General features: G+C 43.1%; 1 protein-coding gene across 1 annotated transcript; it reads left to right on the forward strand.

The window, feature by feature from the left end:
* On the forward strand, positions 16,343-17,496 carry LOC110431269 (extensin-like). Its single transcript, XM_021450188.1, has 3 exons — positions 16,343-16,607; positions 16,698-16,994; positions 17,197-17,496. Exons 1-2 carry the CDS (start codon positions 16,383-16,385, stop codon positions 16,992-16,994), a joined length of 522 nt encoding a protein of 173 aa, XP_021305863.1. The 5' UTR covers positions 16,343-16,382; the 3' UTR covers positions 17,197-17,496.

Here is a 21,759-nt window from a genome sequence, read left to right on the forward strand (position 1 = left end):
AAACAGATTTTTAAAATGGATTTGAAATAGGTTTTGAAAAAAAAAAGAAAAGGAAGAAAGCCACCCCCTGGCTTTTCCCCCTTGGCCCAACTCACGCAGCCCAGCAATCCCCACGCGCGGCCCAAGGTTCGGCCAGTGCGCGGCAGGCGCCCCCCCTCCTCTCTCTCTCTCTTTCTTTCGCTGACAGCCGGATCCCGCTTTTCCCTGTCACTGACCCTCTAGGCCCGCTCGTCAGCCGGCTTCATCCCCTACCTCTTGCCGTATCCAGGGAGGACTCCGAACCGAAGGAGGATATCCCTCCCAATCCCGATGTTCCCGGGTTTATTGCCTTATGCGCACGATCTGACCCCTATAAAACCTTACCGATCGCCTGCAACTCTTTCTTTTCTTTCTATGTCGCGTCGGGAGCCGCAGCAGCCGCCGAGGGGGCCGTCAAGACCGATCTCCCATACCGGCACGTCTCCGCTTCTGTGAGTCCTTGTCCGAGCTTCGCTTCGACTTCGCGAAGTAGCCAAGCTCCTCTTTTCTCTTTTTCGTGCTCTCTATGCTCCGCTTGATGTTGCCAAACATGCAGGAACGCCGCCGTCCACCTTAGCCCGAGGCCAGCCGTTCATAGGCCTTCCCCGACCTGGTTTGTGCTTTAGGTGAGTTCCCCTCGAGCTCCTTCACCTTCCCGTGCCTTCCGTTCGTTGAATAGTGGACTAAAACGCTGGGACCGCCAACTCCGGCGAGGTCTTCTTGACTCCGGCCATGGCGCCACCGACCGGAGCCCTGTAGCTGGCCGGCGCCCTTTCTCTCCCCCTCCTCCGTCTAATCTGAGCCATCGGATCGAGATCCAACGGATGAAAACAGACCGTACCCTTTCGGCCTGGAGTTTTGCAAAAGAGCCCCTCAATTTGTTATATATAGAACCAGCAGTCCTATAACATAATTCCAGAAATAGGCCTTTCAAATTCTAAAACGTAAACAACGGCTTAGGTCCAAAATACGTTTCCATAAAATTACAGTTTTGCCATCAGATTTAAATTGCTTATAAAATGATCATCTTAACTCCGATTTGACCCATTCAAATTGCGTTAAGTTTGTATTTAAAAGATCTACATGTTAGTAATATTGTTCACTCAGTTTGAAACTTTTTATTTTTGTGATATTATTTAATTAATTACTTTTCTATATAAAATCTTAGAAAATCCATATCTTTTCCGTTTTTACTGCGATTTTCGTGATCTTTACGTCCGTGTGACCGTAGTGCTGCGTAGAATCATTTTATAAACTTTTCTCATTGTTTTTATATGATTGGTGTACTGTTCTAATTATAGCCTTGTTTGCTTTGTGTATGTTTGTCTTCGATTGTTTGTGTGTGGTTGATCGATGATCGAGTTTAGACGGAGAGCAGTTTTTGGTGATCAAGATAAGAGCTTTGGCAATAAGTAAGACTAGCAGAACCAAAAGGATAAGCAAGAGCATTTGGATCAAGGCAAGTATAGCATTTGGATTTTATTTCTGTGACCATGATCCTGTGACTAGATTAATGTTAAGTAATAAATAATAAAAATGACTTTTTAACAACTTGATGATTTATCTGTACGTGATCACCCGGGATAACAGTGCAACCATGAGGGCTATAATGGCTCTGGCTTTAGCTCAGTATGAGGACCCTTTTTCTAGCTTGTTAGCGGTTACCTTAAATGGCGTAAGAATGGCTAGACATGTTGGGTATAGTGTGGCCTCTGTCCGTGTGTATAGGCTGTGGGTTATGTGCCATGGAAGGGGGGCTCTATATCTGCCTGGCGAGTGAATCTAATGGCCCTAACTTGTTAGACGAAACCTTTGAAAGGCTTCATACTGATCCCTGCCGACCTTCCTTGGAAGTGGGTTAAGAGGCTGATCACCTCGGGCGAAAGGGTAAATCATGACTCATGGGTAAAGATGTACAACCTCTGCAGAGTGTAAAACTAGTATACTAGCCGAGCTCACGGTCAGGAGCGGCCTTGGGGACATCTACATTAAGGGTGATGAATCTTGTGTGTTAAATATGCTCATTGTTTATTGTCTAATACTCTACATTATTTATGTCACATTGATCATGAGATTGTGGGATTTATACAGTCTAGTTGCTATACTTGTGGAGTTCGACATGGACTCACTCTTTCTATTTTCCCCAAACCTCAGGAGGAGTTTAGCCTTGTGATCAACCAGTCAGTTGGATCCTGTAGAGAGAAGTTAATACCCAAAGTTTGGAGTTGTCTATCCGATGTTTTCTTTCAAAGGTTATATCTTTTATACTAAGTATGTTATCTATTTATGCATTGTCTTTTGATATTACCCCTTATTTGTAGCTATATGTGAGATTTGGCCTCTAAAACTCACATAAGGTGCATATCTGATTTTGTCCTTAAAATCGGGTATTACATATTATCAAGCTCACTTATTCCTGTATTATTCTTAAAAGTTTAGAATTCCCTTTAGACACTAGATTTGATTTTAGGTCGTGTCTAACACTCCCATCACTTCAATTAGCTAACATCGTAAACTAATGCATGAAAAAGACCAAGTTGCTTTTGAGGAAGTGCAAACCATTTATTTTGAAAGGATGGCAAAAGCTTTGTCATATTTTGTATTAGACGATGAAAAGAAAAGATGTACAAAAAGATTTACAGATAAAGCAGTCCAAAAAGGAGTACCGAAAGCCACACCACCCCCCAACTCAACTTGTATAGAGAAATAAAAATACAGAACAGCTCAGAACAATGTGCAGCATATAGTGCAAAGAAATCCATCTGCCTCAGCCCATTTTGTAACAACCCTTTATGGAGGAGGTTGAGGTAGGGAAAGATCAAATGGCTTTAAACTAAGTGGATGCAAAGTGGTTAACTATCTAGGATGTAAGGTGGATCCCCCAACCCGCTCTATTGACACCCTATAAGCCATTGGTATCAACATGTGTCAACTAAGCCCTGAAGAGGTCGACCAAGGCTGCTTGAACAAGAAAAAGAAACCCAAGCCCATTGCAAAGAAGAAAGGGAAGAAAGCAGATGCTGAAGACGAAGCTGAGGTTGAGGAAGAGCCTAGCAAGGAGAAGAAGATTGATTGATTCTTCAGCCATCTTTATTTCCTAGTTATCATTCTATTTTCTTAATGTTAGTTATTTCTATGACTCTGTGGTGTAGGCTTCATAAGCCTGTATTTTGGTACTATGTATTTGTTGGTGCTACCTGGTTTCTTTCACGTTGTTTCTTCAGCTTCTTGTTGTTGCCTTCATGGCTCTTTCTTTCTTTATTTGGTTTCTTGTTGCTTCTTTTGGCATGTTCATAGTAAAAGCCTGAAGGGATTCCTTCCCTCTGGCATCAAGTGTGAGCTCAATTCCCGTATCAAGAATGTCAAATAGACTTTGGAAAATTCTTTGTTGGAATATGAGGGAGTTAATTCACACAAAAAATGGAACTCAATCAGAGATAAGATCATGGAAAGTAAAAGTGAGATAGTCTGCCTACAGGAAACCAAAAGGGAGATGATTGATTAGGCTTTCCTTAGGAAAATCTGTCCTCAGGGATTCGACTCTTTCACTTTCAAGCCTTCTGTGGGTGCCTCAGGAAGGATTCTTGTAGCATAGAAAGGTACCATGTTCACTAGAATTCCAATTTTCTAGAATGAATTTGTTGTCTCGGTTGAAATGACCTCTACCTTCAATAACAACTCCTGGATCTTAACAACCTCCTATGCTCCTTGTACACCTATGGGCAAAAGAAGATTCTTGGAATGGTTCAAGCACATTCAGATGCCTGATCAAACTGAATGGATCATAGTGGGGGATTTCAATCTCATAAGAAAACTTGAAGAAAGAAACAAGGAAGGAGGAGATGTCAATGAAAAGTTCCTATTCAATGAGGCTATAAACAATCTGAGTCTTATTGAACTACTGCACATGGCAGACACTTCACTTGGACAAATAAGCAGCTCTATCCTCTTCAAGAGAGACTAGACTGGTTTTTTACATCAAATGCTTGGACAGAAAGTTACCCTAACATCATTATCAAGGCTATGGTCATGGAAACCTCTGATCATTGGCCATGTATCATTGAGATAAATACAAAAGTCCCAAGAAGTAACATCTTTAGATTTGAAAATTATTGGCTTGAAAGAGAAGACTTCATTATTGTGCTTGTTCAGGGATGGTCTACACCTTTCTTACCACAAGACCTAGCAAAAGCAATTTTTGTTAGATGCAAAAACCTCAAAAAACACATAAAGGTTTGGAAGGCAAGGTCACCACCCCTGGTCAGACTCATTGAAAATGCCAAAATGGTTCTACAACTAATGGACTCCATTGAATGTTTCAGAGACCTCACAGTTAGTGAATAGAATTTTAGAGAAATTTTGAGCTCTAAACTGGTTTCACTTTTAAAATAGCAAAGAAGCTACTGGAAACAAAGGGGGGAAATAAATTGGGTAAAAGAAGGAGATGCTAGCACCAAACACTTTCATGCCCATGCTACCATCAAGCATAGGAAAAACAACATAGCATGTTTGCTAGATTGTTCAGGAAATGCTATCACAGATCATGAGGAAAACGATTTGATTCTTTGGGAAACTTTCAAGGACAGGCTAGGCAGAACTGAATTCAAAGAAATGCTTTTTAATCTAGATCATCTCTTGATCAATAATGTCCCCCTCAATTAACTAGAAGCCCCATTTAGTAAACAAGAAATTGACAACATTGTCAATGAACTCCCCCACATTAAATCCTTTGGACCAAATGGATTTAAAAATGAGTTCCTCAAGGGATGTTGGCCTTTATTACAAGCTATTTCAGACTCTATATGATGAGCAAATCTGCCTAAGAAGTATCAACACTTCATAGATAGCTCTCATTCCAAAGGGGGAGATTGAAAGCCCTAGTTTGGTTTTGGATAATTGATGAAACCCTAAGTACTAACCTCTATACTAAGTGTGTGTAGACTTAACAAGGTTGGTACATGCCAAGTGATGGAGCAAGTGATGATCATGGTGATGATGGTGATGACCACAAGATGATCAAGTGCTCAACTTGGAAAAGAAGAAAGAGAAAAACAAAACCCTATGGAGATCAAGGCAAAGGTATTGCTTACGGTTTTGATTTTGGTGATCAAGACACCATAGAGGGTGTGATCACATTTAGGATAGATAGTCGTACTATAAAGAGGGGAATTCTTTGGCTAAGCGGTTATCAAGTGCCACTAGGTGTCATTGTTCATGTGCATGCATTTAGGACCTAGTGAGCTAACTTAACTCCTTCGAAGAAAATGATTGTGAAAATGCTAACACATGCACACTTGTTGGTACACACGTTGTGGTGTCGGCGCTTTTCGAGAAAATGAAGTGCATATTTTCTATTGCGCCGGTGGGAGTTTTGGAGAAATCGCGGGAGTGTTTCTCAGTAGGAAACACTCACCGGACGCTCTGCGCGGAGGCACCGGACGCTGGCTGTTAGCGTCCGGTGTGGTGTCGGGTGCAGCAGAGTGCACTGGACACACCGGAGAGAGTCCGGTGCTCAGCATCCGGTGTGCAGGCGGTTTGGCGACCCTCTCTGCGTATGAGTTCGGTGTGCACCGGACGCGTCCGGTGGCTTGTGTCCGGTGACCCTGCAAGTTTGCGGAGCTCTCTGCGCATGGGTCCGGTGTGCACCGGTCGCGTCTGGTGGCAACTTGCTCAGAGTCCGGTGCTCTGCAGGTTACCGTTAGACTCTGACACGCGGCTGACGTTGGAGCACCGGACGTTGGTGTTGAGCGTCCGGTGCCCCTTTAAGAGCGTCCGGTGACCCCGAGTTAGACCCAGTGAGAGAGCCAACGGCTCTATTTGTTTGAGGGGTCTATAAATAGTTGTTGGCTGGCTTAGGGCTCACCCTCTTGGCATTCTAACTTACTAGACATCCTTGTGAGCCTAAGGAAACACCTCCCACTCATCTCCTTCATAGATTATACATCTTTGTGAGATTGGGAGTGATTCCAAGTGCATTTGTTTGAGTGATTGCATCTAGTGGCACATGGGGATCGTTCTAGCTGCGGTTTTCTTGTTACTCTTGGTGGTTGCCGCCACCTAGACGGCTTGGAGCAGCGGAGGAGGATTGGCACGAGTTGGTGATTGTTCGTGGCCATCTCCCGGTGATTGTGAGAGGTTTGTGCCTACCTCGGCGGAGAGCCAAAGGCAACATTAGTGGATTGCTCGTGTCATTGAGCTACCTCACTTGTGGGTAGGTTCTTGTGGTGTCCTAGTGAGGACGAGGTTCGTGCTACACCTCTTAGCCACCGAACCACCAAGTGTTGGTCGACACAATGGGGACGTAGCGTGCCGGCAAGCATGTGAACCTCGGGAGAAAAATTGTGTGTCTCCATTGTGATTGTTCATTGGATTTCTCCCGGTGATTGGACTTCATATTATTGATTGGTTCATCCCCTCTACGCGGCGGTATAAAGTTCAAACCATCTCCTTACATTCCCGTAAACTAGAGTAGCTTACTTACTTGTATAGAAACTTTAGGTAGCTTTCTAGTGTAAGTAGTGACATAGCTCTTGTGTGCCTAGTGATTATATCAACTAGAATTGTTGGATAGGTGGCTTGCAAACACCCCATTAGAGCTAGAGCAAAAAGCTTCGCTTTGTTATTTACTAACCTCTTGCTCTAGTGAGTTTGTAGAATTTTTAAATAGGCTATTCACCCCCCCTCTAGCCATATTAGGACCTTTCAAGAGGGTCCAACTACAGCTTCAGACTACATGCCAATATCTTTACTCAACAAATCTTTGAAGCTCATAACTACGGTGCTGACAAACAAACTGCAAAAATTAATCAAGAAAATCTTTTATCAGAATCAATATGGTTTTATTGAAACTAGAACAATACAAGATTGTCTAGCATGGGCAATGGAATACCTTCATCATTGTCACAAATCAAAAAAGCAACTAGTCATCCTAAAGCTTGACTTTGAAAAAGCGTTTGAGAAAGTTGAACATGAGGCTATTCTCCAAGTTCTAAAGGCAAAGGGTTTTGGAGACAAATGGAACAGATGATCAAGCAAATTCTAGACTCTAGGACTTCTTCTGTAATACTAAATGGAAAGCCTAGGAAGGTCCATTGCAGAAGGGAGGTTAGATAGGGTGACCCAATTTCACCTCTTCTCTTTATGCTGGTAGCAGATCTCTTACAATCAATTCTAAATAAGACCAAGGATTTGAACTTATTAAAGTTGCCCTTACCAATCAGATGCACAAATGATTTCCTAATAGTCCAATATGCTAATGACACCCTCATAATCATGGAAGCTTACAGTAGACAATTACTAACCCTAAAGGCTCTCCTTCATCCTTTTAGTGAATGAATAGGGCTAAAGGTTAACTACAACAAATCAGTAATGGTTCCCTCCAAGAACAAAGACTGGATCAACTGGCAAGAATGTTCAACTATGAAAAGGGGTCACGGCCCTTCACTTACCTAGATTTACCTCTAGGCTTAACAAAGCCAAGAATCATTGATTTTTCTCCACTAGTAAGCAGGTGTGAAAGGAGGTTAGTTGCAACCTCAACTTTCTTAAACCAAGCTGGCAGACTAGAATTAACCAACTCAGTGTTTTCTGCCTTCCCCACTTTCTGCATGAGCACATTTGTAGTTCACAAAACAGTAATAGGCACAGATTGATAAATACAAGAAAATTTGCCTCTAGAGAGGAGCTGACATAAATGCAAAGCAATGGCCTAAAGCTGCTTGGGTTGATGTTTGTAAATCAAAAGATGAAGGAGGTTTGGGAGTTATTGATCTTCAAACACAAAATGAGGCACTGCTACTGAAGCATCTGATCAATTTTGTTAATAGAGAAGATATCCCATGGGTTGCCCTCATAAGGGAAAGCTACTATGAATTTGGTAATTATCCACTAAGGTCTAATAAAGGATCATTTTGGTGGAGGGACATCTTAAAGCTTTTAGACAAATTCAAAGGAATGGCAATGGTAAACATCAACAATTCAAAACCTGTTACTTATGGTTAGACTTATGGAATGGAAAAGTGCCATCAATTTCATATCCAGAGCTTCACTCTTATGCTAAGTCTGATGCTACAATCCTAGCTGAAGCAAAAAAAACAAATAATATTCTAGAACTTTTCAACTACCACTCTCTCAGCAAGCTTTCAGTCAATTGGGACAACTTCAGCTAGATATTAATGCCTTACAAGTGAATGACAATAATGATCACTGGACCTACATTTGGAATTCAGGAAAATTCATAGTTGCTAGAGCCTATAAACATCTAAAAGGTCATAGATCAATTCACTCAAGCTTCAAATGGATTTGGAAATGCTCTTGTCAAAACAAGCACAAAGTCTTTGCCTAGTTAATTCTAAAGGATCGACTTAGCACCAGGGAATTACTGAGGAGAAAGAATATGAATCTTCAAGACTACAACTGTCTCCTTTACAATAACAGGATTCAAGAATCTCTGTTTCACCTTCTTATAAGCTGCCCTTTTGTTCAAGCATGTTGGAATCAAATTGGCATCCATGTCAATCCTCAAGATGATTTGTTTCATTGCTTCAGAAAATTTAGAAGACAACTTCAGGTTCCTTTCTACATGGAGGTCATCATCATAATGAGTTGGACTATTTGGCAAATGAGGAACAACCTTATTTTTAACAACAAGCCTTGTTCTCTCCAGGAGGCATCAAGAGTTTTCAAGTTAGAATTTGCACTGCTTCTGCATCGTGCAAAAAGGAGCTATTTCCCAAGAATTAGTCTATGGTTAAACAACCTTGTTTAATCTTCTTAGTATTGCTCACTTTTTCTTTCCTTTTTTGTCTCTTGAGCCCTCACCTCTTTGCTTTGCTTTGTTTTGTTTTTCTCTATATCTTTGTTGTAAACTCTCTTTTACTACTTAATTGCAATAGGGGCAACCCTCTCCTATTTTCTGTCAAAAAAACAAGAGAGAAGCAATAAGACGCACAACTATAGGGGTGAGGCATAAAACTAGATAGCAAACACAACTGAAGAAAACTATTGAGAGCAACTAGGTCCTTATTCGACTTGAGAAAATTGTTGCCTGGGCACCAATGCAATTCTATATTGCATGGTGTCTTCTTTGCATAGTGAAGCCACTTGAGTCAGATTTAGGTATCCTTCTATTTCTCTCTTTTGAAACATTCCACCAGAAAAAAAATTAGAATGTCATCTACCTCTATTCTCTAATTTATATCAAATTTACGCCAACATCTCCACCAAAAGGCATAAATTGAGCCATGATTACACTACTACAATAATCATAATAGAGGCAGTCGTTCTGGATTTTAGGAGGCGGGCAAAAGAAACACTACGATGAAAAGGTCGTGATAAATCAACCATTATCTGAGGAGGTTTCATGCCCACCTCACTTAATCAAATAAAAAATTAAAAAGGAAAACCCTGGTGGATCCACCTGTTGTCTACGTCGTGGAGGAGGGCCAACACTGCCGTCGAATCCATGTGGGGAGGGTCGTTGTCGTCGGATCCATGTGAGGAATAGGCCGCCACCACGGGATCCACGTGAGGAGGATCGTCGCCGCACCGCTACCCATAGTGCTGCTTCGTGTGGCCAGCTGGCACGCCCCATCGCATGCAGCTCCTCCCAGCCGACCGGCAGTGCCCCGAAGCACCGTGCTCTATATGGCCTCCTAGAATGCTGCTCCACGTGTCGCCCTGTCGTGCCCCACCGCACACGGCTGACAAAGGGAGGGGAGGGGGCCGCTGGGATGCGAGGGAAGGGGAGGGGGCCACCATGATGGGAGGGAAGGGGAGGGGCGGTCGTGATGAGAGGGAAGGGAAGGGGGGACGTCAAGAGGAGAGGGGCGCCATGCTCCTGTGTGAGAGGAGTGTTGAGGGAGAGAGGATGTGAACAGGAGCGCCGTGCTCTTATGTGAGAGGAGCGGCGGGATGTGCAGCTAAGTGGGTGAGTAGAGGATGTGAAGTGAAACCCAAAGTCGTGTATATATACTCTATGCGATATATCAAGTCAGGACAGGTCAAGATGGGCTATTTGGGCTCCAAGATGGGCCAATATTAACCGAGGTGGGCCTTATAAAAATTACCTCGGTTAATGATTTACCAAGGCGGTTGCATTATAATATCCACCTCGATAAATATGCATTAATCAAGGCAGTTATATTACACTGCCCACCTCGGTAAATAGATTTTAGGGCCTCGGTTAATAAAAAATGATCATCTCGGTTAATCTGAGGTATTAACCAAGGCAGTTGGAAACCTTGCCCGCCTCTGAGGCCCATTCTAAAACGCCTCGCAAAAGATTTTTTGGACTAGTGTTAGCTGAATCCAACACCGACAGATTCTGTCATTACTTTAAAACTAGGAGTATACCCCTTGCGTTGTCGCGAGATTTTATTAAAAATAAATTTGCTATATACATATCATTACTATATAGTATTCTATACACATTGTGTGTGTATAGTATTCTGTTTTAATGAGCAGCGCTACATATAAAAGATGTGCCTTATGGTGTGGGTCTACTTTGAGGGCGTCTTGAACTTTTGTAATCAGTCTTTACAAACAATAAGAAAATGCCTTCTAAAGCTAGACCAGGAGAATACAAGCCTCCAAAAGAGAAGAAATGAGAAAAAGATTGTAGAGAAGATCTTGAATAGAAAGAGGAATCCGTTCTTATGGTTGTGAAGCTCTAGATGGGCAACCTTGATGCCTCAAATTTGTTGCTCCACTATCACTGGTGATATCCTTCTATGGCCTAAGCTAGCAGCCCAAAATTAGTTGTTGTCCAAGATTGATTTTGGTGTATGTATGCCTACAATGCTCTTTAATGTGATGTAATCCAAGAGCCTCATAGTGGAAGCAATTTTGTTTCAATTGTCCAGTGGTTTATATTGTGATTTGAGATATTTTCTGATAAAAACCTAGTGTATTAGTAGATGTGTTGTTGATGCCTATATATTTCTATATATGCGTGATTCATAATTTCATATGCTTTCATCATGAATTGGTTGAGAGAACTTGAGATGGGACAATTTTCATATTTTACTACGATTCATTGCTTCCATTGTCGGTTGTCACTAATAAATTGTGGCATAAGATAACCTATGTAATCGTTGGAGGTGATTCCTTTGACCATGTAATATTGGGCCATATAAAGTGGTATGATTAAGCTTGGGAAAAAATAAGAAGGACGGTCTCCATGAAGCGACTATAGGCACCGAACGTGTATTCGCGATACGTGTCATTGCGTGTATCCAATGCACGAAATTGTTGCTTAAATTTAGGAGGAATAATTAGAAAGGAAAATTGCATCACTCCCGTAGTTGCTTCATGTGACCGTCCCCACTCATTTTTTTTCCCCCTATAAGCTCGACGCTAAAATTATTCTCGGGTTGTACTTGTACCACCTGCTGTCCATTCCACGGCGGCCAAGGCCCATGGTAGATGGCGGAGTGGGCTTCACGTGAGGGAAGGGGTAATGATGGGCAGGCCCGCTAGAGGCTTCAACCTGGCCCAAGATGAAAACGTGGCCTATAAACATATTTTGTAAATTAATTGGATAAATACCTCTATCGGATTTCAAATACACAAATTCATTTATTCACTCAATCATTTATAAAACGAGAAAAGACCCAAATCACCCCTATCACTTCATCATGCATATTACTTTACATGAAAATGCATCACATTATTATTTAATAAAAATATACATATACACTTTGAATTCTAGTGATAACTTGAATTCAACCTAGTTTTATTTTTGGAAAAAAAAATTAAAACCAAAAAATGTTCCATGGCTTGACCTATGTCAAGGTATAACAAGGTTATTTTTAAAAAATCACTTGAGGTTTAGAATCCAATATCTTACTAAATGAGTTCTTAATTTATTTAAGACAAAAATAGGAAAAATATATTTTGTAGATTTGAGTTTTGAGAAGAAAGAGGTTGCACATTTAAACCAAGACATTTTCAAATAATCTTGAGCACAAGTTGCTCTAGGTTTTGCAACCAATTCTTCCAAAAATGGTTTGGTCTCACAAAAGCTTTTTAAAACATTTTGTAAAGAAAAGTTTATGGCCTTTCCTTCACAAAAAAGGAAAGTTTATACAATGTTTTCACAAAAAGTTTGAATTTGAGTGCAAGCACAAATTCAACCGTTAAATATTTGTAATTTTTTATTTTGTGTGAAAAATAGGTTTAAACTTAGGTTGAACACATTTCCAATTTATGGTTAAAACATTTTCAAAAAAAACAAAAGATAGTCTCTTTGCAAGCTTTCGAAATGGTTAGTTTTCATGTTCCTTCGGTAGGAACCAAAGCAAGTTGGTTCGTGAATATTTTGGAAATATTATTAGCTTAAAATAAGTGTTGGTTCAGAACAAAAACCTTTTATAGGATTTTGGTTTTTCCACTTGTCTTTAAAAAACTTTTATAATGAAAAACTTGGATTGGGATCTTGAGATAAGATAAGAGACGATATAGTGTTGGTTATAATCTCCATGCAAGCACATTCAAGAAAAAAATTAAGACCTGCTATTTTTGTATTAAAAAACCAAGATGTTACAACATCTCTATTGGAAGCATTGCCATGAGGTTCATCTTATGCACCATAAAAAAAGGATAAAAGACAAGACACTCTTTGACTTTCTTTCTTCCTCCCGCACCCACCTAAGCTCGGCCCACTTAGCAGGGGAAGATTATCAAAACAGAAAAGGCAAATGGAGGGGCAGCTACATCTTATTCTCTTCGCATCTAGGATCAGAGAAAGCATTCGGAAGGGGTGATGCCTTCATTTCATTGGCAGAAGCAAAAAAAAGTTTGGGTTTTTTTTTTGGAAAACCATGTGTTTTTTGGGAAACTGGAGGGGCTTGCGCCCCTATAAAAGTTTTATTAAACAAAATACATTAATGAGTTTACTGAGAGTTAAAGAAACAACATAGGAAGGGGAATCAAGGAACAGAGAAAGAAACAAAAAAGATCAACTTTAAAGTGGGGATTAAGTGATTTGTTGTAGCCATTGATCAAAAGGTTGATTGTATCTTGACTTGACTCTGTGTGTCAGTAGCTTCAGTTCCTTGACAAAGACTGCTATGCTACTTCTGGCTTAATATCATTGAAGATGAAGGCATTCCATGTGGCCCAAATTGCCCAGCAAAGTAAGATTGAAGTTTCCATAAAGAACTGTGAATAATGGATTGCATCTCTGAGGAATGTCATGATAATCATGGGGAATTCTGTATCTGAAGGAATGTCAACCCCTATTAATTTCCTAACACTGCTTTGTAAACTCACATTGCAAGTAAAGATGGTGCACTGTTTATTCAATGACTAGAGCACCGAGGACACAGCTATATGATTGCAGCAGTATATTTTTCCTTCTTAAGATATTCTTTGTACTTAACCTGTCTCTTAGTAGTAATCAAAAGAAAACCTTGTGTTTTGGTTGACCGAAACATTTGCAGAATCCAAATCCATCGAAAGGTGATGCTGGGAATGACCAATTCATATCTAGTAAGCTCTTGATGATGAAAAATTATTGCCCCATGGATATTGCCAGATATCTTTTTTTTTGCGAGACATATTGCCAGATATCTTGGTCTTCAACCAACTGAATGTGTTCTGTTGCCTGAACCAAATTTTGTAATGGAAAACCGTGGGGCTGTAGTGTATAGGGTGACGTTTGTCGCCTAGTGCTTCTTTTGTCATCGCTTCCGGTGTATGAATGCTTAGTAAGGCTGACTTCAAAATTCCAAAAGTTTACAAATTTCCACATCACATCGAATTTTTGGAGACATGCCATAAAGTATTAAATATAGATAAAAAATAATCAATTGCACAATTTATCTGTAATTTGCAAGACGAATGTTTTAAGTCTAGTTAGTCCATGATTAAACAATAATTGTCAAATACAAACAAAAGTGCTACAGTATCAAACTTTAAAAACTTCAGACATCTAAACAAGGCCTTGTTTAGTTCTCAAAATATTTTGCAAAATTTTTCACATTCTCCATCACATCGAATCTTGAGGCACATGCATGGAGCACTGAATATAGATAAAAGAAATAACTAATTACACAGTTTATCTGTAATTTGTGAGACGAATCTTTTGAACCTAGTTAGTCTATGATTGGACAATATTTGTCAAATACAAACGAAAGTGCTACTATTCCTATTTTACAAAAAATTTTAGAAGTAAACAATGCCTTACTTCTTCTTTATCAATACTATATCAATTTTTTGCCGGTTGCTTTGTTAAAAGAAAAACCCCATGTTAACTTCCAGTTGTGTGGTGAAGAGATCGTACGTGCAGATGAAACGGTAGCAATCACTACAGGAATCTGGATGTTCGCCGACAGCCCAGGCGTTTGCCGACAGCCAGGATATGGGCTGTCGGCGAACCATCTGTTTGCCGACAGCCGAAGACCACTGTCGGCAAAGTCTACGGTTTGCCGACAGCCACTGTTGGCTGTCGGCAAAGTCCACGGTTTGCCGACAGCCATTGTTGACTGTCGGCAAAGTCCACGGTTTGCCGACAGCCACTGTTGGCTGTCGGCAAACTAAGCTCTTTGCCGACAGCCACTCGATGCTGTCGGCAAACTTTTTTTTTTTTTTTTAATTGTGACTTCAAAATTTTTTTGTTGCCTAGATACATTGTTTACAATCACATGTTTGAATTTGGGCCTTTTTGGAAATATTTACCTATATTTCGTTAATTTTTTTCCTTCACTTGAATTTTCCCGTATTTTTCAAATTTGAATTGCAGGTACATGAAATAATGAAACTTTGGCCTTTGAAATATGATATTCATGGTGGGGAATGTGTTTTAAGGCCGTGTACCAAAGCTCACCAAAAGTTTCAAGTCCTTGTACACGTAACACGACCATCGAAGAGTGGCAAATGTGTTTTTTAATTATATAAAATCCAAACGAAGTTGAAAAATCACGAAACTTGACGGGGTGTTGTGTTATCGCATGTGAAGGCTATGAAAAAAAATTGAAAAAGTTTGGAGCAAGTTGCGGCGTAACATGCTCAAAACCCAGACATCTCCACACATCTCACTTGTGATCACATGTGGAGTTGTGTGTCTTTTGAGCATTTGACGTCGCAACTTCCTCCAATTTTTTTTAAATTTTTTCCATAGCCTCCACATGCTATAACACGACACCCCGTCAATTTTCGTGATTTTTCAACTCCGATTGAATTTTATATAATTAAAAAACACTTTTACCAATCCTGGATGGTCGTGTTACGTGGACACGGACTTCAAACTTTTGGGTGAGCTCTGGGACACGACCTTAAAACACACTCCCCATCATGAATATCATTTTTTCAAGGCCAAAGTTTCACTATTTCATGCACCTGCAGTTCAAACTTAAAAAATGCGGGAAAATTGTAGTGAGCGAAAAGAATTAAGAAAATATAGCTAAATAACTCAAAACAGCCCCAAATTTTGAATTTGAGATTTAATTGTGTTACCTAGGGCCCAGAAAAAAATAGATTATTGAGTGGAAAAATCAATTTAAAGAAATTAATTAATGAAATATAGCAAAAAAAGTCAAAAAATCACTAAACTTTTTGAGGTGTCATGTTGTCACCTAGAAGCCCCATCGACCGTGACTTGTAAAAAAAAACGAACGAGCAAGGCAGCCAGCACCCGCGCCTCCTCCCCCTGTCCGCACTCGCGCGTCCCCTGCAGCGAGCGCCGCCGCCGCCACACTCCCGCCGCCGACCTGCCCCCTGCGCCCTGCGCCCCCGCCTCCCCTACACCCTGCGCCCTGCGCCGCCGCCTCCCCTGCACCCTGCACGCTGCGCCCGCACCCGTGGACGACGGTGGAGGCGTAGCAGCACCCGCGGACAACGGCGCTGGCGCTCGCGGCGCACGACGCCTCCGGCCGCGTCTCCCCCATCCGCATCTCGCGAAGGTACGCCCATGCGCACGCTCTGCTGGCCGGGAGGGTGGTGCTGGTAGCGTTCTGCTGCCTACTGGATCCAGAACCCCAGATCCAGATCCACCTGCAGTGCGTTTTGCGTTTGGTTGTCCCTATTAGATATTTTTTTTGTGAGATATTTGTAGTTGGGCTGATGTGTTCATATAGAACTAATGGTAGTGCTCTGTTCTGAAGAGGTCTCCGTATAAACCACAGCATGGGCTGTGGTCCTTGCTGCCCGATGTAGGATAGCACGATAACGAACTTTCCGTGGATTTGCATTATTGTAGCAGGTAGGAATTTGTTTTGTTTTGTTTTCAACCGCATCCGCTGAACTTGGAAGGAATTTGAAGCTCATACAAATTACTGTCCTATCTGTGCAAAAGTACCGAGAAACTGACACCACACTGCTTCACATACCATCAACCATGTGCGGGTGTAATATTGCAGGCTAGGATGGAGGAGCTGGAGGCCAACCAGGCGGCCCAGGACTTGGCCCACAAGGCGCAGCTGGCGGCGGTGGAGGCGGCCCACCAGGCGCACCTGGCGGCACTGACGGAGCACCACCAGCGTCAGATGGCGGACCTGGCGAGCTTCCTCCGGACCCAGCACCAGCAGGATCTTCCTCCCTCGCTCTTTGCTCCACCACCAGTCCCAGTGCCTGCTCCTGTTCAGCGTCCGGTGAGTATAATACTAATTGCCTCACTTGCTTTAGCTTGTGCGGCCATCCTGCAGGTACATTACTAATTACCTCACTTGTCCTTTGTGCAGGCTCCGTCGGCGGGTTCGAACCCGACTCCCAGCCCTCCACTGGGTGCCAGCCCTACACAGCAAGGCTGGCCAGGGTACCCGACCTACCCGACCTACCCCACGCAGCCGTTCACGTGGGGGCCTCCTCCTCCACAGTCGCAGGGCTACTCCTCGTGGCCGGGGGCGCAGACGCAGCAGGGGCCTAGCGCAGGACTATGGCGCTACGACGCCGCGCCGTCAGGGTGGACTCAGGCACCACCACAGGCAGGGTGGGGTTCGTGGGGCGATGGGACCCCTGGGGACGGCGCCACGAGCTAGGTACGTTTGCCTCCCTTAACTACTTGTTGGCCTTCGTGCCGTGATGGTTGTCGGCCTTCGTGCCGCTGTGGTTATCGGCCTTCGTGCCATGGTCGTTGTTGGCCTTCGTGCCATGTTTTTTGCAGGTCTTGGAACCTCCCCGTGCAGGGGAGGTGCTGCCGAATTTTTGAGTGGATACTAATCTTTTTCTCTCCTTTTGTAGGAGGACCTGTGGGGGGTACTCGGTGACGAGCAAAGTACCTTTGCCTCCATCTTCTCGACTAGGACGCATGTTAGACCCTTTTGCCCTCATGTTGGACTTGTAGGACTTTTTGGACATGTATGTTGGACATGTGTGCACTTGTTACGCGACGTTATGTGTATTTCGGACATGTATCGATGGATTTGATGATGTTCATGTGTGGATTCATGTTGAGATCGAATCCGATGATGAAATGCGGTTTATATGCTATATTGTTATTATAAACGTGATCTGTGGTATATATATATGCTATAAATGTGATTCGAATGCAATGAAACAGCAAAAAAAAAATCCCAGCTTTGCCGACAGCTTTGACCATAGCTGTCGGCAAAGCTGTGTATTTTTTGCCGACAGCAGATGTTTGCCGACAGCCTTGGTAGGGACTTTGCCAACAGCCCTGTTTACCTGGTTGTCGGCAAAAAATTGGACTTTGCCGACAGCTATCTTGGCCTGATTGTCGGCAAACCCTGACTTTGCCAACAGCCCTGGCTGTCGGCAAACCTGGCTTTGCCAACAGCCCTGGCTGTCGGCGATGCCGTTCACTTCGCCGACAGACCACGTGGCTGTTGGCGAAAGGACGCCGACAGCGCCCTAATTGCTGTCGGCAAAGTCCTGTTTGCCGACAGGATTTTTTCCGACAGGGGTTTGCCGACAGGAATAGGGAAATCCTGTCGGCAAACTCTTTGCCGACTGTAAAAGGGGCTTCGCCGACAGCTTTCAGCTGTCGGCAAACCCGGGAATTCCTGTAGTGAATGAACAAAGAAACAGTACTTCAGGAACCACAAATGCAAGTTAAGCAGATACCATACTACCACGCGTCTACGCGAAGCAAATGTCTGCTGATCACAACACCACGCTCGAGTCGAGTCTGCAAATGAGCATCCGTTCGTTGGAGATTCACTTTCCTCATTTTTTTTTAGGTCAACTTCGGGGGATCGAAAGGCTGTGTCCGCTGAAAGGCTGTGTGTGTGTGGGCTTCATTCAGCCTAGGCTAGCACCGAGGCCATTCCGTGCGGTTTCTTGGAAAACCAAACCGCCCTGGTGTCGAGTGCAACCCGGCCTGATCCGATGAAGTCACACGATAACAAGAACCAACCAGTCCGGGGCTCTGGGGCACTAACTCCGCGTCTCCGCCCAAGAGCAAAATTAAGCCCGGGCTCCGGCCCTAGTCACTCCTCGTCTCGGCCCAAGAAGAACACTAAGGGACGAGCTACAAAGCCTGCCCAGTGGTTCGGTTGAAAAATGGTGCATCTGACTGTAACGAGAATTTCATGTTTTTTCAGGAATATAGACTTTATAAAAAAATGTAAAAAATATTTTTTAAAAATATTAATTTTTTTCTAGAATAAATATGCATTTTAAAATACTAAATCAGATTTAATATTAGAACAATAATCATTTCTAAATTCATTTTGTAATACTGAATCATGTTTTTAGTATTTTTAATGCATATTTATTCTAGAAAAATATTTGAATAATTTTTTGAAAACTCATTTCTGAATATTTTTTAAAAGTCTAATTGACCTCCCTCTTGGCATCATGTAGGAGAGCTGATGTGACGTTTTGTCAGCTAAAGTCGCTTTTAAAAACCACTTAGGAAGGTGAGTTGTGGCTTTAAGAGTTAGAGCAGCCTAAAAATTGAGAGGAATATCGGACTTATCGTAGACAACAATTGAGGCAGGTTAGGTGGACTTTCTCTTTCTCAAAATCCTAACTAAGAGCAACTCTACCAGGAGCTATTACATTAGGGCATCTACTTTTGATTTGAGGACTCCCTCTTATCTGTGAGGCCTTGATTTTTTTGTCTCCTCTAACAACAACCTTTAAAGTAGAGGGCTCAAATCCTTTTTGATAGAGATTAACCCTGTTCGTCATTCATTGTTTCCCATCGTCAATCTCATCCAGATCTCATGTCCGCTCTAGAAAGGTTTATCGTGGCTCGCTCGTCAGGGTGAAGCAAGCTTGCTGAGGAAGAGCTCATTGTGGGCTAACCAGGAATGAGTTCGAGGAGGCATTGGGGAGGGTGCATGGTCGGGAGGGCTCCACTATGACAGGTTGCATTGGGAAGGGTCGTGTTCAAGGAGGTTCTGCTCCATCACTACACCAAGAGGGGCTGAAAACCCTAGTTTGGTTTTGGATAATTGATGAAACCCTAGTACTAACCTCCATACTAAGTGTGTGTAGACTTAATAAGGTTGGTACATACCAAGTGATAGAGCAAGAGATGATCATGGTGATGATGGTGATGACCACAAGATGATCAAGTGCTCAACTTGGAAAAGAAGAAAGAGAAAAACAAAACTCTATGGAGATCAAGGCAAAGGTATTGCTTAGGGTTTTGGTTTTGGTGATCAAGACACCATAGAGGGTGTGATCACATTTAGGATAGATAGCCGTACTATAAAGAGGGGAATTCTTTGGCTAAACGGTTATCAAGTGCCACTAGGTGTCATTGTTCATGTGCATGCATTTAGAACCTAGTGAGCTAACTTAACTCCTTCAAAGAAAATGATTGTGAAAATGCTAACACACGTGCACTTGTTGGTACACATTTGGTGGTGTTAGCACGCTTTGAGAAGGAGGTGGAGGTTGAAGGGTAGAGAGGGAAAATGAAGTGCATTTTCTATTACGCTAGTGGAAATTTTGGAGAAGTCGCGGGCACTCACCGAACGCTGGCCCTCGAGGCACCGGACGCTGAGCCTGCGCGTCCGGTGTAGTGTCAGTGCCTGGCCCTGTTAAGGTTAGGCACCGGACGCCAGACACCGGACGCAGGATAGACCCTGTTGGCGCGTCCGGTGTGACTTGACTAAAGCTGGTGTGTTTGACTGACAGCACCGGACGCTCAGTGTGCGTTTGGTGAAGAGAGTCTGGTGCCCTACGTGTTTTGCGAACCTCCCTACGTTTAAGACCGGTGAGCATCGGATGGTCCGGTACTCAGCGTCCGGTGATCGAGCTTCTCTGCAGACCTCTCTGCGCATGGGTCCGGTGAGTACCCAACGCGTCCGGTGGCAACTTAACCGCTTCCGGTGCTCTGCAGGTGACCGTTACAGATCGACGCGCGAAAGTGAAAAGGGAGACACGTGGCTATTTCTAGAGCACCGGACGCCGGGGTTTAGCGTCCGGTGCCCCCTGTGGTGTGTCTGGTGACCCCAAGTTTTGCCCAGTGAAAGAGCCAATGACTCTATTTGTTTGAGGGGCTTATAAATATGTGTTGGTCGGCTTAGGGCTTACTCTCTTGGTATTCTAGCATACTTGACATCCTTGTGAGCCTAAGCAAACACCTCCCACTCATCTCCTTCATAGATTATCCATCTTTGTGATATTGGTAGTGATTCCAAGTGCATTTGCTTGAGTGATTGCATCTAGTGACACTTGGGGATCGATTTGGCTACGGTTTTCTTGTTACTCTTGGTGGTTACTGCCACCTAGATGGCTTGGAGCAGCGGAGGAGCATTGGCACGAGTTGGTGATTATTCATGGCCATCTCCCGGTGATTGTGAGGGGTCTTGTACCTTCCCCGGTGAAGAGCCAAAAGGTAACTCTAGTGGATTGCTCGCGTCATTGAGTTACCTCACTTGTGAGTCGGTTCTTGCGGTGTCCTAGTGAGGACGAGGTTCGTGCTACACCTCTTAGCCGCCGAACCACCAAGTGTTGGTCGACACAACGGGGACGTAGCGTGCCGGCAAGCACGTGAACCTCGGGAGTATATTGGTAATTGGTTCATCCCCTATACGGCGGTATAAATATCTCATCCTATTCTTTACTTACCGCAAAGTAGTGTATTTAGTTTAGTTGCTTACTGTTGACACCGTTTTTGGGCACGTGTCTAGGATGGCAGGATAGGGTGGCAGTACGATGCGGGTTGCCGATGAGGATGGTTGCCGATGAGGGAGAGGTTGAATGTGACTAAGTCCACAGGCAGTAATATGGTGCCGATGGCTGGATAAAAAGGTCTGCCGATGACTATGGCAAAGGGATTGCCGATGATGCAAAGGAGGAGTCCGGAAGCTGCCAGTTGTCATGTGGAGGAGTTTCGGTTTGTCACGAAGGATAGTTTTGTTATTTCCTTAATTATTTGCATCGTTTTGTATATGGATTCCGTGTAATTTGGAATTCGAATTCTAATCGTGTCTGGTTGTAGCTCTTTGAGCAGGGTATAAATATAAACCCTAGGGCCTTGTAATGATCAATCAAGAAATCAATCAAACACGCGTTTTTACTCATATTCCAGCATCTACTTTTCGACGACTTCGTCATACTTTTTTTTTATTACGAGTTCTTAGGAATTCGTCGACTTAAGCTCGGCGTGCTCTCGAGTTCCGCGTAAGTACCTCTTAGCCGTGACATCCGGGCGCATCGCTGTTGTCAGGACTAAAGTATTCGAGTTATCACCTTTGCCGATAGTAAGGTCAAATCGGCTGGCACGCCTTAACGTTTGAATCGGGTATTAGCCCTTTGTGTTTGCAGATCAGTTTTGCATCAACACATCTTTTGGCACGCCCAGTGGGACAGATTCAAGATCAA

The sequence above is a fragment of the Sorghum bicolor genome, chromosome 10 (genome assembly GCF_000003195.3).
Source record: "Sorghum bicolor cultivar BTx623 chromosome 10, Sorghum_bicolor_NCBIv3, whole genome shotgun sequence".
NCBI lineage: Eukaryota > Viridiplantae > Streptophyta > Magnoliopsida > Poales > Poaceae > Sorghum > Sorghum bicolor.